General features: G+C 53.6%; 1 protein-coding gene across 2 annotated transcripts in view; it reads right to left on the bottom strand.

Moving 5' to 3' along the window:
* AUH (AU RNA binding methylglutaconyl-CoA hydratase) overlaps window positions 1-18,173 on the bottom strand; it is a 148,374-nt gene that overhangs the window by 8,327 nt on the left and 121,874 nt on the right. For both annotated transcript variants that reach the window (XM_032866408.1, XM_032866406.1), the window contains one exon: window positions 1,171-1,358. In XM_032866408.1, the coding sequence (XP_032722299.1) occupies window positions 1,171-1,358 (188 nt within the window). The remainder of the gene's footprint in view (window positions 1-1,170; window positions 1,359-18,173) is intronic.

Here is an 18,173-nt window from a genome sequence, read left to right as displayed (position 1 = left end):
GACCGGGGCCCCTGTCTGGCCACCGGAAACTCTAACAGCACCTTCCAAGAAGGGATGCAGAGCTCCGAACAAATGTGGAGAGCGTATGCGTTTTCCTAGAGAGAGTGTCATGAGATTCCCAGAAGGCTCTGGAGCCCCAGAACAGGTTACGAGTTCTGTTTGCGCCAAATGGTGGAGTGGGAGAGGAAGCCACTCTGATTCCAGGTCTGGCCGGGGAGTGATAAAACCTGAAACCCCATGAGGGATAAAGGCAAATTGCTAATTACTTGCACAGCGAAAGTCCTCTCATCTGTGATTTCAGAAGAAAGGAGCATCTGGAAAATACACTGAAAAGGGAGAACCAAGAAACTGCTGGAACAGGCCCCGTGATGCGCCCCCACGAACACTACCGTAACGTCACGCTGCTCCTGGGAACGGTCGTCTGCGAGGAGATGTGGCGTGTCCCAGACTGCAGAGCTTCAGTGTGGGGAGACCACTGCGCACAAAGGGGCTAAAACAGCGCCTACGTCACCATAAAAACGAACACAAGGAGGGATGTCTGGGGGGCTCAGTCGGTGAAGCGTCTGGTCATGATCTCAGGGTCCTGGGATCGAGCCCCGTGTCGGGCTCCCTGCTCAGAGGAGGATCTGCTTCTCACTTTCTCTCTCTCTCTCCCTCCTCCTATAATGACGGAGGCGGACACACAAGGGCCGCTGTGCAGGCAGGTCACCGCAAACCCAGCTGTGGCAAGGACAGTCCATGCTGCCTAACCGGCTCTGGTCTCCCCAGCATGTGCTTCTCAGTGGGTTTCAGCGTGTGGGTGACTCAGGGTGACAGCCCATCCATAGCTGTTTCTCTCCACGTGCACAGCTCAGGTCAGAAGGGTCAGATGGTGAATGACGTCAGTTCCTAGAAAGCTCTGTCCCATGTGCCGATATGCACGTCCTATATTACCGAGCCCGGCCACAGCGGGGGCCCCAGATCACCCTCCATTCTGCAGTTTCAATGCTGAAGGCCCTTCATGTTGATCTAGTTTACTGTTCCTGGTATTAGGGCTACCAAGTACTTCTCTGCTTGGAACACAGGACACGCACATCCCCGGCATGTGAGATGACTGTTTTGTCCATTTGCTATAAAGGTCCTTGAACAGGGGAAAAAAAAAAAAAAAAAGGGCAGTGTAATTAGCAATACCTGAGGTAAAAACTCTCGGGCTAGGTCCAGGGCCTTGCGGTAGGCGGCGTCCCCCTCTGGGTTCTGCTCCAGCACGTGGCTGATCAGGCCCACGGCTTTGGCTTCTTGGCCATCGAGCACGCGCGCAGAGAAGATGAGCTCCTTGGCCAGGGACACCCCAATAGCACGTGGCAGGCGCTGCGTCCCCCCTGCAGGGAGAACGGGGATGCAAGCAGTGATTTCAGACCGTTCAGTCTTAACATCTCAGCGTTTCACTCCTCGGTTTATAAAATAAACCAGGGCCACAGTTTATATGTCCAGAGTAGTAAGCGGAGAACCACTTCAAAGCAGAATCCACTTAGTTTATCAAATTAATCCCACCCAAAAAGACCGTGAGCATCTTCCGTAACTGTCAAGTAATTCCGGCACTACTTAGTCCTTGCGACTCGGCTGCTGTGCTCCCGAATCGCACCCACAACCGTCACCGCGTCTGCCCCCCACTCCACGACGACCCGTGGGGGGCAAGCAGCTCCGCCCCTCAGCTCATTCACCGTGGAGTGACAGGTCCTTCGGCTCAGACGAAACTTGTCAGAGCCCGAGATCTTCAACTCCCCGCGTGCTCTGTGCAGAAGCGCTGACGGCAGATGAACCGCACACTAACGTTACTTTAACAAACAGAGACTCGGCGGTCACTGGCGCAGACGGCTCTGGCCGGGTGGCCCCGGAGCTTTCAGCATGAGCATGAGGCACCCACCTCCCCTGCTACCCATTACATTCTGGCCACAAGACCAGGATCTCGTTAAAAAGAAAGCTACACAAAAGCTAATATTCTTACATTGATATTCTTATCTGGAAGCCTCACTTTCTACCAGTAAGAATATGGAAGCGACTGCGACGTAGGACTCATCTACACCTCCCCGTCAGCGTCAGGACGGCTGCGGGGCTGCCCGAGGCCGGGGAGCAGGGGTGGGCGGGCTACAGGGAGGGCACCCCCGAACAAGCTCCCGGCGCTTTCTCTGGCCCACAAAGTTCAGATTTTTTTTTTTTTTTAATATGAGTTACCAACACTTAAAAGTGGGTGGGTGATTTCTGAAAAACACTACTTCCCCCTGGAAGCCGACCGCCCCCGCAGGGCTTGAGACAGACAAGCTCTGCTTTCGGTGAAAGAACCTGAAACGGAAAGCAACATCTTTTCTTCTTCACATCTCAATCCGAAGCGGCCAAGTGAAAAATGATCACAAGTTGCAGAACGCATACTCCCTCCGCACGCAGCGCACGGCCCCACGCCCAGCGCAGCACGCGCACCCCGGCCGGGAGAACACAGCCTCTGCCGCTGGTATGCAGCCACGGCAGCACAAGCCACGAGCGGCGATTTAGGAAACGCGGGTGATTCAGAAACACACACACACACACACACACACCCCTCAGCGAACTGGAAAGGACTGCTATCTATTTTCAATAGGGCCTGGGTTTGAACATCAGTGATTACTGCGTCTGTAAAATACAGCTTAAGTGGGTACACTGCCCAGTGAGAGATGATTGTGAATCTGTAGGTGTTTTACTCAATATGGCAGAAAATGTGTGTTTGAAAAATAATGAAGCATTGACAAATTTACATGAAACCATAAGCAGTGATATTGCTCCGTGTACTGAAGACAGGTCCGAGAACTTACGGGACACGGTGCAGGGAAAAGACAAGGTTGTCACGGTGTTCCCGACGGCCGCCGATTGGAGGACAGATATAAATACAGCTCAGCTCACGCAGCTGATGAGAATTCTCCTAAGACGGAAGAACTTGTGGGGACAGCATTCATGCTGAGCACAAATGAGAAAACGACTTTCTCGTTTCTGGGAGAAGCTGGATGTCGATTGCTCAAAATTCGCAAACGTGACCCGCCATGCTCCTTGGTAGCGTCACACGTCGTACTCAGCCGGAAGTGCGGAGTCCTGCAGGTCCGTAAAGCTTACACCTCTCACACTATCATTTCATCCGCGGTGTCCTCCCCCACGAATGAGGACTTTGCAGAAATCAAAGAAAGGAACAGCGACAAAAGCCCACGGAACGCATGTGCTCCCTGAGCTGAACGGCTTGTACATCACCCTCTGCCTGACGCAACGGGCGCCGAGCGGTCCGCTGGGGGACGCGACCGCGGGGCGGGCCGAAAGCCATGCTGCTGAGAGCTTTCTGAGTTTGCTGGAAACAGTGCACCAGAGGATCTAGGAGACGCCGCGGCTCACCAGCTAACACTGAAGCCTCGGCCGGTGCGCTGACATCACAAGCCGTCCAGCCTAGGGACCCCGTGTACGTGGGCCATGCGGTACTCGTCCTGCGTCTGGCTTACTGCGCTAAGCATCTTGCCCCCCAGGTTCGTCCTAGTGATCCTTCCTTCAGAAGGCTGGGGAAGACCGCACCGGATGAAGACCCAGTTTCCTGTACTCACTGACCCGGGGACGGTCACTCGGGTTGCTTCCACCTCTCGGCTATCAGGATTAATGCCGCCACACACGTGTGTACCTGCCTCCTGGCCTTTTGGTAGATACCCAGAGGTGGAGTTGTTAGGTCATACAGAAAATCTCTGTTTTTTTTTTTTTTTTTTAGAAACAGCCATACTTTTTCCTACTGGCTGCACCACTAGGGCACAAGGATTCCAATTTCTCCACATTCTCATGAACATGCGCTCTTCTCAGGGGTGTTTTATTTTTTTGGGGGGTGGGGTTTGATGGCAACCATCCTAACGGGTGTGAAATGGGATCTCACTGTGGTTTCTGACTCCCTAACAGCAGTCCTGCTGAACTTCTTCTCATGCGCTTACTGGCCATCAGTGTGTCTTCTTCAGAGAAACAACTACTTGAGTCCTTTGCCGATTTTTTAACCGGGCTGCTCTCTGGCCCTGAGTTGTAGGGATTCTGTCTACATTCTAGACAGCAATCACTTACCAGGTACAGGAGCTGCAAATATTTCCTCCCATTCTGGGGATTGCCTTTCCTCTCTGTTGACTCTCCTTTGAAGCATGAAATCTTCTCATTTTGATGAAATCCATTTTTTTCTTGTTGCTTGTGATTTTGGTGTCATATCCAAGAAATCATCGCCAAATCCAATGTCATCAAGTTTTTCCACCGTTTTATTCTAAGTTTTTGTAGCTTCAACTCTTACATTACAGTCTTTGATCCACTTCGGGCTAATTTTTACAAATGGTGTGAGGAAAGGGTCCCACTTCATTCTTCTGCATGTGGAAATCAGTTTTCCCAACACCGTTTGCTGAAAGGGGCACTCTTAAATAGTCACACAAATCGGTCATTTAATTCACTCATTCCTACTGAAATCTCATCTTCAGGAAACCTGTCCGGTGAGAAGTTATCTGGCCCCTTTTCCTCTGCTGCAGTCAGCTGGCAGGAATCAAAGACTGACAGCAGAACTATGGTACCTGCCTCCAACTCCCCGGCACACTGACTTTGTCATTTCCAACTTCATGACAAGGCTGTGTCCGGTACAGTTTGCCTCGCTCAGTTAACACGGACAGCGTGAGCGACGGCCGTACGAACAGAAGTTACTAACCTGCGGGGCCTGAGGATTCAAAAGCTGCACATGATCGACGAGCAGCTTCGGGTCCCCACATCCCGCCAACAGTCCCCGTAAAGAGGAACGGCTTATGTCAACATTCTCCTGCAGCTGCAAAGTGCTTCTGTGAATAACTGTTCTCTAGCGTAAGATTAAACAGAACACGAGTGCCCGTTAGGGAGTCCAGGCTGCGTGCAGCACGGCGCCCGCGACCAGAGACCAAAGATGCGTGGCCGACACCGGCCGCGAGGGAAAAGGCACCAGATTTTCTGTCCCACGTGCAAAGAGAAGTACTAGAGACGATGTATTTCGATTCACCTTTCATTAATTTCTGAATGTTAGATTCCAATACCAGCTTAGGTATTAGCATTAGGTCAAAACAGAGACACCACGTCACATCTGTCAGCAGCTTTTCCTACCCCGGGCTCAGCCATGAGATCACACATCCAGCTAACTTCCCGTAGGATTTGAGTTTAGGACCGTAAAATGCCACCTCCAGACAGAGTCTCGGGGACTGACCAAACACAGCACAGGACTCCACGGAGTCTGTCCCCAGTGCAAGGAGAACTGTTCCACCCCAGCAGCAGCCCTGACACAGTCAAGGTCACGGAGCGCTTCCAGTCTCTGCGCAGAAGGTCCGGCACTGTCTGTCCCACACGCAGCCGTGCCTTGTGTTGACGCCCCGCTCTACGGCTCGGAGAGCTGCAATCGCTCAAAGTCAGCTGGCAGAGACAGGCTTCAGACGTATTCTGCCGACTGTTATCTACCATGTGGTAAGAAAGCACACAGGGCAGATTATGAAATGCACTGATGGCTTGTTTTAGAAATAAAAGGTGTGTGTCTGCTACGGACCATATGTAATCACGTACACAGGCAAACACACATATCAAACGTGCCCGGAAAGTTGTCTCTGTGAGTCAGAGAGTATCTGTTTTTCTCTCGTTTTTCATTCGTACAGCCTTGCTGTGCAGTGTATAGGAAGTATGACCACAGTAGTGTGATCTCCAAGATGACAACACACGTGTTCACTCGTTCACCAAGGACGTAGGGCAGCTTCCTGCCCTGGGTGCATACATACAGCCATGAATGAACAAAGCCCCTACCTCCTGGACCCCACACTCTCACTGGGAAGCCCACAATGAGCAAACAAATCCCTACTGTCAGAGAGCAGAATGGGAAAGTGCCGGGTGCGGCGCACACACAGCTTAGATGGGATGGCCAGGGAGGGGCCCTCGGGAGGTGACACTGGAGCCAAGACCAGGAGAAAGTGGGGCATGAACCAGTGCACCGGTCTTGGGGAGACCATGTCTGACTCACTCACAGAGTGCAGGGAGACGGGAGAGGCTCGAGCCCAGAGTAGTGACATGCAAGTGGCAGCAAACATGGCCCAGGAGGAGCAGGGCCAGATCTGGTGGGCTCCGGAAGGCCCCAGGGAGTACTCTGAGGGTGACAAGAAGACACTGAGCACCTGAGAGCATCATCTGAAAAGAGGGGCATGGGAACATCCTTCTATAGTGAAGATCTGGGTTTGAGGACAAGCTACGGTTGAGATGAGCCAAGACGAGGAACGTAGGTATGTTCCCACTACTCGTAGTAGGGTTCCAACAGGCTTGGAAGAACCTTCAAAACAAGTTCCCAAATGCTTTCAGTATCTGTCTTGTTTTGGCTGCCCCCCTTCAAATCCTGGTTTGCTTTTGGAGACCCCCTACTGGTATGCAGCCTGGGACAGTAGAAAATCCCCCTAATGGAGGCCAAAGGGGCCAGATCCTCCTTCTCTCTGCCCTAGCACAGCTGGGCAGGCATTCCAGTGAGCTCTGGTCCATAGGATGTGATTTCTTGGTGCTGGGCGTCCTGAATGGGTGGCCTTGGAGGGCTTATGGGCAATGCGGGGGTAGTAATGTGCAGACCCGATGACCCTGTGCTTCTACGGACCCCTGCCGCTCCGCCATCACCGTGGGCTGTCCGATGCCAGGTCTCTTACCTTCCAGCTTGTGTGCTAAGCCTTGTTCTCTACTGACTTGGGCCGCCTGACAGTAAATGTCTTTTTCTTTTAGGATGGCCAGAGTCAGTTTCTATCGTATGTTTCCCAAGTCATGAAGGACACAGTGATTTAACTAGTAGTTTTGTTTTCCTCTTTCTCAAAAACAGATGAAGCCAAATGGGAGTTTATCTGTTGTATTTCTTTGCAAATAAGATCCATTTGTTCAATCTCAAATTTATTGGTTTGGTAACCTACTATGTGCCAGATGCCGTCTCAGGTGCTGAACAAACAGTGGTGAACCAGGCAGACTCCTGATCTTAAAAAGCTTCCGTCTCAGAGGCAGAGAGGGAAGGAAAGGGGCCATAAAGCAGCGCAGGGACAAGACAGCGAGTGTCGGGGCAAGAATTTAATAAAGGCAGGGGAACAGCTTGTGAGAGAACCACAAGACGCCTAACTTAGCTTGAGTGGCTGGGGAGGGCCTGGTGGATACAAGTGAAGGCCGTGTCTGCATTGTAACGAGGCAGCCCACGAAGATCCCGGCCATGTGAACCCCGTCCAGCGAAGCCAGGCTCAGCGCGTTCGAGGACGAGGTAGGAGGCCACTGCAGGCCACCAGGTGAGGGACGTGAGAGGCGTGGAAGGAATGGGGCTGGGCAGACAGGCTTCGGATCACACAGACACAGTACGGGTTTACATCTTCCTCTGTGGGTGATGCGAAGAGCCTGGAGGGTTCTGAGCAGAAGGTGACATAATTCAATTTGCATTTTAAGAGATGCTTTTTAAGCTTGCCGGAGAACAGATTACAGGCGCATGACGAAAGCAGGTGCCCAGCAGGAGGCTGCTGGTGTCCTCCAAGTGCCGCAGGATGGCAGCTCGGACAGGACAAGAGTGGGGTGGGGTGAGGGAGGGGAATTTGGTGTAAGTGTCCAAAACTGGTGAAAAATACATGGGGAGACAGGGAAACCACTCCGTAAGCTGGCTTTCTGACTGGAGCACAGAGGAAGGGGCACCACTTGTTGACACCAGGAAGGCAGGAGGCGGAGGGGCACCCTTGGCCCATGTGGAGTGGGCATCATTTACATACAGAAGTGGAGCAGTCAAGAATGGGACGGAACGTGCCATCACTGCTTAGCAAGGATCACTGTCCCACAGACGGCATTCCGAGCCAGGGCCTGCATGAGATCCCTCGGGAGACGGGTCACAACAGAAAGGAGCAGAGTGTGTGGGCAAAACCCCGGGAGGTGCCCGGTGGAGTGAGGGAGGTAGCAGAAACGCAGGTAGAGCTCGGCTGCAGCCGACCACTTTTGGACGTCTACGCCCCACGGCCCACGACTCTGCTTCCACCTCCCTGACCGGGGACTGGGACACATGCAGTGGCGAGAGGATGGGGAGGGGCAGGAAAGGTCACCTTCTTGCTCAAGTGTTTTGCCACCAACATAGGGAATAAAACTGGGGCTCATATTATTAAGAAAAAATGAAAACAGGTAATCAATTAGCAGTTGCCACCCCAAGTGGCAAAACTATATTAATCATATAACAAAATGCTCTCACGTTTACCTATTATTTGTGTAGAATGAAAATATATTTGAAATGTTATAGTCCTGTTCAAAATTTCCTGCCATTTAACATCTATTAGTTTAAAAAGGCATCAAGAATCTTCCCCTACATAATCTCTCCTGGGATTCTCTGCTTGTAAAGTAGCAACGTCTAGTTAAGCCATGGCTCAAACCCAGCAAGCTTGTTTTTGCAGCAAAGGCAAGAGGTGAGCGTTTCCATGTTCCTACGATCCGCCCACTGCTCTGAATTCCCTGCGGCCTCGTGGGCGGGCCGGCCTCCAACGCCATGGGGAGATGCAGGCCCCAACCTTGTCCTCCCAAACCCAAGTCCTAAACTGAACGTCTAAAATAAACCAAACATAGACACCACCTTCCTGCTGTTCCACTGACATCATGTGAACAGCGAAAGCAAGCTTTACCTGACATTTCACAATCATGCTGCCATAGCTTCCGGGTTACAAGTTAGGTTTCAGCGGCATTTACAAGGTAGAAGATGTTTCTGCTCTTTTAAGTTTCCTTTTCAGCCTTTATCTTCTCCTTTCTCTTACAACTTCATGAGAAAAGAAGCCACAGTAATGCCGGGGGACACGTCCAACAAATCAGGCAAGTTGGAAACTGGGTAGCTCCCACATTAAGGGTATTGGCTGCTATAATGAGAAAGGATCGCTGACTTCTAGACGTACCACTTCTGAATTATGTCTAAATCCCCTCTTCTAAATAGAAAGCCAATTAAGGTTACTTTTTCCTTGAATTGTGGAAGAAATACTGCAGGAAAATGTTAGTTTTGGATTAGAATGCCTATTGCAACTGACCACTCTGAAACTCTGTCAGGGGGCTTCAGGCAAGGGCTTTCTTGACAGATCTGGCCTGGATGTTTACAAAACCAACTTCCTCTTGCTTTTATACCGAAACATCAAGGTCAAACAGGAATGTGCTATGTGAACAAACATGAACGTTTACTGGTCTCATGACAGATCATGTCACAATCATGCAAAAACCATAAAAATATTTATCCTTCAATTTGTGACCAATGTTTGAAGTGTTGTAATACTTTCTGTTCCCGGAGGGTTTTTAGCATGTTGTAAAGTAGAGAAAACACACACACACACACACACACACACACTCTCAGAGAAATAACACAGGGGTAAGTGGGAGGAAAATCCTCACTGGCTACCCCAGCAGAACCCAACAGAAATGCATCCGTCTGAGCTCTGTGTGTTTTATCCTAAAGGAGCACTGTTAGCAAAAGCTAAGAACTTTTCAGAATTGGGGCAGAGGAAAAAAGGTTGGATATCAAAAATATTTTTCCAGAGCACGTTAAGCTGACTGGCAACAAATTAGCACCTCTGTGATATGGTTTCTATTAATACGCATTCCGGAAACCCTTCTCAACTATTCACTGTAAAGGGAAACAGACGTGGAAAGGTTTTATTCGTATTAAGAAAAAAAATGTACTTCTTTAAAATGTTTGTGTAATTTTTACAAAAAATATCTGAAGCTCTTATATTTAACTTTTGAAAAGAGATATTGTGGTACACCAGATGAAAGATAAAATCTGACTTTTTAAAACCATTTTGAAGACTGCCATGGTGGACCTCTGCCCATTTCGACCACCCCGTGCCCACCAGCACTCTGCGCCACGCTGCCCTCTGCTACTCTCCGTGGTCGCGGGGGCTCTGAACTCCGGGGCTCGCCCTGAGGCAGGGGTGGCTCCGAGGGGCTGCTGACGGCTCCCACCGGACCCCGTCTCAGCCCGGCACAGACGAGCGGCCGGCAAGCGGTCTCCCTCACAGCCAGAATCGTGCGTGGAGCAAGGGGAGGATGGAGGAGGCGGCTGGGCTCACCCACTCCAGCACAGATTTCGGGCACGCCCGGCTACCGCGATGCTGCCAGGCAGAACTTTCTGTGAAGGCGGCGACCGTGTGTGTCTGGGCCGTGCAGTATGGGGGCCACTAGCCACATGAGACTCCTCTGCACTTGAAACGCGAGGCGTGAGGCTGCAGTTTCCAGCTGAGCTCATCTTCGTCAACCCAAACAGCCCTGCGGTCTGCAGCCACGGACGGACCGTGCAGTGCCGAGTCACCTGTCCCTTCAGCCCCCCGTGAGCTCCTTTCGGGTCACAAGGTTCGTTTCTGCTGCAAACCCAGAGAGTCTGGTAAGATCTAGAGTTCATCCGGACACGGAGAGCACCTCAGTGGGTAATGCGGCCGAGGTGCCAGGTCTGCGTGACCCGCCCACAGCTCACCTGTCTTGCGGGAGGATAGGCCCCGGCACAAGGGAGAGAGGAGGCGGCACCTGCCGGGCGACAGACGTGGTCCCCCAGGTTGCCAGCCTCTGGCGCACCCATGAGGAGAAGGCGCAGCCCAAAGCCACAGGAACCGCCCACTCTTCCACCAGAGCTGGGCCCCACACAAGGAAACGGGGCGTCCGCACCTGGGACCGCGGACTTCCCGAAGGCCTTCCTCGCAGCCTGCAGCACGGACCTCTCCCGGTCTGCTTGCGCTCAGACATGGCACCTGCTCCGAGGACACGGAGCTCGTGCAGAGAAGGGACCCACGGGCTCTCTGTACCCTGATGTCCGTCTCGCATGTACGTCTACCAAGCAAACTACCACCGCTGTGATTGCAGAAATCTCCCTCCAGCAAAAATTCTGGGCCATGAGGCGACACCACAACCGCTGGACATACGTTCCATCTTCTCCCTTCGGACCCTAGTTAATTATGCAAATAATATATTTTAACATTTGACAAACATAACTGGTTTAATGTCACAGTCGTATCTGCAAGTACGTCACAAGGATCACAACTCTGCTGAGCTTCCTGTTTGGGATGGTGTCGACGGAGTCTGAGACACATACGTATATACATGACAGCCTTAGAGAAAATTCTTAATTAATTTCCTTTAATACAGTGATATTTACTGTATTAAGTGTCATGTTTACCCCCCGGTAAGTCATATGATTCCTGAAGTCAAACACCAAATTTAGCAGCTTGATATCTACAGACATCAAAAATTTCCACCCCTTTTGGAGATGCATTTACCATTTTATACTTAAAAAAGATCTCACAAACACTGGAAACAATTAGGCAATAATACTCCCCACGTGAAATGACTGGCGAACACGGGAAAGCAGCGGGCGCACGGTCTGTGCTTCCGGAAGAAACGTCTTTGGGAGCCGCGAGGACTTCCCTGGGCACCGCCGCAGGAGTCCGGGCATGGGGCAAGTCACCTCCAAACTCAGCGGCGTGAAACAGTTCCTCCTCCACAGTTTCTGTGGGGCAGGAGTCCAGGCCACGCGTGGAGGCCCTGGCCCTGGGCGTGCAGGCCGCCTCTCGACGCCTCGCCCCTGCAGCCCCCGCCCCAGCAGCCACTCCGCAGGGCCGCATGCCGATCCGGCAAGCAGCCGCCCACGATGAGCCGCTCAGGACAGCAAATGCACAAGACGGACCTGCAGGCGATCTCCCACGTACCCTGCCACGTTCCCCAGGCGGCTCTCTACGCCCAGGCCTCATGAGGGAAGGGTCCCTGTGGGGGGCGTTTGGACGCTGCCAGGCACCAGCACGAGGCCTCGGTGGGCAGCCCGTGCTGTAAAGGCCGCCGCTTCTCCTGCCCCTCTGTCCTTTGCCAAGAGCCTTCATCCAGGGCGCACTCACAGAGTATTTTCAAACCGCACAATCACCCCCCCGTCTGGCCAAATGAAGGGGGAGGCAAATGGAACCCTCGACTGTTACCTTTAGAAAGGACCGGGGGAGGGTGCGGAGACACAACGCGGCCGGTGCTCTCTCTGCAGCGCTCACCCCGTAACGCAGCCCCGTCAGCTGCAATCCGAAGCAGAGTGAGCGGCGCCCGCACATCGGGGCGGCACTCGGGGCGGCACGTACCTGCCCTTCCTACAATGCGTCCCCTGCAGCAACAAGGAGGGGCCTCTGCCTGGTGCTTGGCAGGAGCTGGGCCTGACCCCTCGTTAAAGGAGGGTGCGAGAGACGGCCAACGACCCGGCTGGAGAAACCACGGCGTGCGCGTTTTCTCTCTGGGTATCGCAAAACCCCCGGGCGAGCACAGCCAGTGCCGGGCACTGCTGACGTGTGAAATAACGCGGACACCCGACAAAATGACTCGGCGACACAGTGGACACGAAGACCTAAACTCTTAGCTCCTCCTTACCAAAAGCACGTCCCACGATCAAAACCTGAAGACTCGGGCGCAGGGGAACCATTATTAACAGATAAATAACAACCATTTATTGAGAACTTATTATGTACTATGTGACTTAACTTATTTCTTTTAATTTTTTAAGAATCCTATGGGGCCGCTATTCTCGCTAATCGCCATTTAACACAAACTAGAGGATCGAAGGCTCAGAGAGGTCGCCCGTGCCCACCACGTCAATCAGCGCCGCCTGACCCCGCAGCCCACCTGCTTCTGCGGACGGCAGGCCACCTCCCTCCAGAAGCCGGGACAGGCTCCTCCAGCGGTCACCCTCTGACAGAGCAGGCGCAGGGGGAGTCAGTGCAGGAATGTAACTGGACAATCAGAGCAAAGGAAAGTGAGTTACTAGTGTCGGGGCCATGGGCAACGGCAAAGCGCTTCGGCACGAGAACACACAGGGGTCAATTCCCGCTGGCAACGCGCTGCTGCGGAGAAACGCACGTCAATGTGGGCTGTACCCGACAGAAGGCCCGCGTGCCCGCCGCCCGCTCTGCAGCACACCTTCCCCTCAGTGTCCTCTGGCCCAGGCGGGCCTGCCTCTGCCCCACCCCGGGGGCTCAGGGCTCTGACTGCAGGGAAAGGCCAGAGGCACAGACAGACACGGTAGAGCTGAGCCCCGGCACGAGTCCCACCAGGAGGGCGCACGGCCGGTGTGGCCGGCTCTGTGCTCTGGCACTCTCTGAGGTCTTCTGTGTGGAACGGCCGCTTTTTATTTATTTAAGTTGTGAACAGAAAACAAACAGCAAAACGAGCAAAATAAAGCAGGTGTGGTATTTCACAGGGGCTGAAACTACAAAGATGCACGACTCCGGTCATTCCTTACTGGGAGACGGGCCGGCCAGCCTGCAAAAGGACGGTGCTTAGGGGCACAGCCAGCAAGTGCTTCACAGTAACGGGGAGAACGAGCCAGTCTGCAGGGCGCGTCCAAGCCAGGCGAAGCAAGTCTAGCTTACTGGAAACAAGTTCTCTCTGCGAGATCAATCCAAACCCAGTTCAGCGTTTCGTGGCTCGGACTCCTGCTGCGAGACAGAAACCTGTGGAACACACGGAACCTTCTCCCTACACCCGAAACAGGATGAGGGAAACACGACTATGTGCCCTAAATCCCCTCCGGCACCAGCAGCCCGCAGAGCTCCTCGCAGGCCACGCGTGTTCTCCCACAGCTCTTGCGCTCTCATGTCCCGCTAAGTCGTAATAACGGTCTGGCGCGTAATTTTCCGATGTTCACTGTACAGCAGTAACAGGACAGCACCGGAAATGGCACGCTGCACGGCAAAATGCTGGGGGACCCCAAATCCTGCACCTGTGGACTTCTAGTTACTCAGCTCGTAAACGCAGAGAACTTCAGGTGCAGGCTTAATGAAGATGGGTTTACTTTGTTTTTTAAGATTTTATTTATTTGAGAGAGCAAGAGAGAGTGACAGCACGAGCGGGGGTGGGGGGGTGGGGGCCAGAAGGAGAAGCAGGCTCCCCGCTGAGCAGGGAGCCCGATGTAGGACTCGATCCCAGGACCCTGGGATCGTGACCTGAGCCGAAGGCAGAGTCTTCCCTGACTGAGCCACCGGGTGCCCCTAAAGATGGTTTTATACACTTACTAGAGTTTCATACTGCGAACTACGTTAAGGCACAGACGGACATCAGATACATGTGAAATTAGCTTGGCTAAGTGCTCATGTCTTTCCCTTTCCCCCCAGATCTCAGAGCTAGCTCCTGGTGTGTGCTGCTGAGGGCGTGGGCAAAGGGCCGGGAGCAGACAGGCCGCCACTCCCCTCCCTCCTCTCCACAGTCCCGCTGACCACACGCCGTGCATGGGAGGCTCAGAGAGACAATCCCTGTCTCCTCCCTGCGCTAGGAGAGCATCTGAGGGGCGCTTCAGACACGACAGCTATCAATTACCAGCATCCTAGCAAAAACAGTGACAGTTCTTTTACCACCGTTGTGCAAAATATGGCGTTATGTCAACAATGGATTGACAAAGATGTTCCTTTGAAAAATTAAGTTTGAGATGCAAATATTACATTAAGCCATACTGTCAGTATTTGAAATGGAAACTCTTTAATAACACTGGAAACACCACATGCATCAATCACAGATTTAAAATGTATGTGGCAGATTTCTGTAGGACAGAAATTCAGTGAGCTTGTGACCAATTCTTAGACTCTTCCTTTAAAAAGGCAACAAAAATTAGCTGAAAGCTCGATGTGGGGGGAGGAAATAGAAGGTGAGAAGTGCCACCCCAGGGCGTCATCGTTGAAAAGCAGGTCAGGAACACACACGACGGACGTCCAGGACGGGCCGCGCGGGGCAAAGCCCGGGTAGGCAACACCTGCGCGGTGCGGCCACAACCGTCTCCCGGTGAGGACGGAGGGCACCAAGGCAGCCCTGTGACAGACCTCGAGATCGAAACACTCTTTGAGAGACAGGCCTCCCCTCACCGATGTCCCACGGGATGGTCAGAGGCCGTTTCGGCTTCTACCTGGGGAGAGCAAATCTGGACAAAGGCAGAAATGATCGTGATCCCCACCCAGCAATGACCTTCAACGGTCAGCCAGGACTTAGTGAGAGGGAAGGCAGAGCGCAGGGAAGCAAGATACCAAGTGGCGAGGTGCCCAAGGGCGCAGCCGCAGAGCACAGCAGACGGACCCCACGCGACTTACAGGCCCCAGCCCAGCGACGCCTCCAGCCCGCTAACAAAGCAGGACCCTCCGCACCTCTCACACAGACAGGCCGGCAGAGGCCCGAGCAGGGCCAGGGAGGGAGGCACTCCGGGCTGGCTGCTCATGCCGCTGCCCTCTCCCTCCACCAGGGGTCCCAGCCCTGCTCCCCGCGCTCCCTACCCCCATGCGCACCTGGACTCCCTGAGCGGTTCTCTCGTGCTGCCAGCAGTGACACCGGGGCTGGAGGCGGGGACAGGCACAGAGCCCCGCTGTCCTCGGAGGCCTGGCCCCGTCTCTGGCTGGGGAGCACCGTGATAAACAGTGGTGCACGGGTGTGTCTCACGGGAAACAGGTATGGCCCGATCGGGTGGAGGAAGCCCGGGGAAGGGCCCCCGCACACCTGCACAGCCCCTGCCCCTGGTGCTGGTGGGGCCGGTGGATTCCTTCTCCCCGCTCCCCTCCTCCCATGCTCTCGGCCCAAGCTCCCTCACCGTGCAGCAGAACAATCCCCATCGGGGCTCATGTTAAACAGCTCGTGGCTGAGGGAAGAGACGGGGCACGGGAGCTCCGGAAGCTCCGCCAGCCTCCCTGCCCTCCAGGCCACTAGAGCCGCCCCCCAAGAGGACAGCAAAGGCACAGGCGCGCCACACACCGCGCTCTTCACGGAAGCAAAGCCGGGGCGGGAACCAACGGGAGGCCCCCGTAAGTGAGGGAGACGGGAAATCAGCACACGGGACGCAAAGAGGCGAGGCGAGGGCAGAGCCGAAACACGAAGACGCCTGCAGAGCTAGGAGAACCGCCCAGGACAAAGGAACACCAGCGGAGCCGGCCGACGGGGCGGGACAGCGTCTGCCAGAGGACGGCCAAAGGCCAAAGACAGCACGCTGGAGGCGGGCACTGGCAGGAGGAGGAACCCTGTGCACGTGAGCAGGTGGGCAGGACGGCCACTTAGCAATGACAACCGCGGCTGCTCCTGGAGCGCAAGCCCACAGGCTGCGGACGAAAAGCCTCACGACGAGGGCCGCCGGACTGAAGGCTGGAGCAGCTGAGGTCCCTCCCTGTCCACGCCAGCGCCTGCCTCCCAGAACCCTCAGAGGGCATGCCCAGGCCCTGTTCGGGCTGCGGTGGCCCAGAGCTCCACCCCTCCGCCCTGGCTCCCCCTGCCCTCCCCTCCCCTCAGGTCCCCTCCTCTGCACTCTCGTCTTCCCACCACTGAAGTCTTCCTCCGCGTTCGGGCGAGGAGGAATCTTCAATCGTCTCCTAAATCTGGCCCTTCCCTTCGTTGTTCCTTGCACACAACCGGCAACCCTCGGCTGGGCACAAAACCTCCCTTTTCCCGCTCTGCGATTCCGCAGCGGGACCCTAGCACACAGCCGCAGGAGTCTCGAGGTCTACGGAATGGCACCGGCAGAGTTTGGCCCAGGAGCCGGGGCACAACCCTGCTCCTGGGAGCCCTGGGAGGTGTCCAACTCGCCTGCAACCCCCACGGGTGGCCCCGTGTGGCCCTGCTCCTGTACCCTGTCTCCAAACAGCATCCCTCTCCTCCCAGTCACGCAGGCCCGCAGGGGCTCTAGCGTCCTCTCCCTGCCTCGTGGACACCTGCCTTGGCCTCAGTGGCCCAGCACCCCAGCTTTGCCAGCTGTGCAGGTGCCGTTCACTTCCTGCGCCCCCTGACCCGGCCACACTGCTGCTCTCGGAAACAGCGTGCGCCCCTTTTCCAGTTCAAAAGGAATCCCTCTGTGTCTACCAGGCTCCGAGCCCCCGGGTCACCAGGTTGTTTCTCTCCTCTCTGTTCTGTCGACACCTCCTGCCTCCCAGGTCCACGTTTTCCCCCCGTAAGCACGCTCCCTCCGTTCCCCTAGCCCACTGGCCTTTGGATACAGGGCGCCCGCAGAACTTAAAACACAACGGCCCAAAGCAGCATTCAGAAATGATTTTCTGTGTCTACAGCCACAATATCACACAGCTTCTTCTCCCCACCCCACGCCCCCCCGCCCGGTCCTCTTTCTTCTTCGCTGAAGTCACCGACAGGCAATATTATATCACTGTCACATACACAACACCATGACCCAGCATCAGCCTGCATTATGAAATAATGTCTAAATAAACAATCTAACTAATTCAATCCTTGGGGGAAAATGTCTGTTCCGGCCTGATGCCCACTCTTTAAGTGGATTGCTTGCTGTTTTCCTGGTGAGTTGTCTGAGTTCTTTATGTATTTCGGATCCTGACTCCTTAGAGAATGTGTCCTTTCTAAGTATCTTCTCCTGTTTACTAGGTTGGTTGCCTTTCCCTGTGGTTGATGGTTTCCTACACTATGCAAAAGCTTTTAATTTTGATGTAGTCCCAATAGCTCATTTTTGCTCTTGTTCCCCATGTCTGTGGAGAAAGATGCAAAACCGCATTGCCAAGATAATATCCAAGAGCTCAGAGCGTCAGTTTCCTGTCAGGACTTCTTGAGTTTCCGGCTGTACACGCAGGTCCCTCCACTTTGAGCTCATTTCCGTGCATGGGGTAAACAAGAGGTCCAGTTTAATTCTTTTGCATGCAACTACCCAGTTTTCCCAACACCATCTGTTGAAAAGACTGCCTCTTCCCCACTGTGTATTGTCATGGATTGCCTGTCCCCTGTGTCACAGCCTGACTGTGTACGTGTGGGTTTGTTCTGAGGTCTTTGTTAAGTTCCGCTGACTACGGGTCTGGTTTTGCGCCTGGACCACCCTTTTTCGACTACTGTAGCTTTACAACGTATCTTGAATTTAGGGAATGTGAGGTCTCCAGCTTTGTTCTTTCTCAACCTTCCTTTGGCAGTTCAGGGTCTTTTCTGGATTCATACAAATGTTAGGACTATTTATTTTAGTTCTGTGAAAAATGCTATTGTTATTTTAATAAGGATTGCATTAAATCTGTGGACTGCGTTGGGTAGTATGGGCATCTTAACAGTATTAATTCTTCTAATACACAAACATGGTATATTTTTTCCATTTATTTGTATCATTTTCAATTTCTTTCCTCAATGTCTTTTTTTTTTTCCAATGTCTTTTTTCTATTTCTTTCTCTTTC

This window comes from Lontra canadensis, unplaced genomic scaffold (genome assembly GCF_010015895.1).
Source record: "Lontra canadensis isolate GAN:19392208 unplaced genomic scaffold, GSC_riverotter_1.0 scaffold31, whole genome shotgun sequence".
Classification (NCBI taxonomy): domain Eukaryota; kingdom Metazoa; phylum Chordata; class Mammalia; order Carnivora; family Mustelidae; genus Lontra; species Lontra canadensis.
Note: the sequence above shows the minus strand (reverse complement) of the source record. Positions and strands in the feature narration are given on the sequence as shown.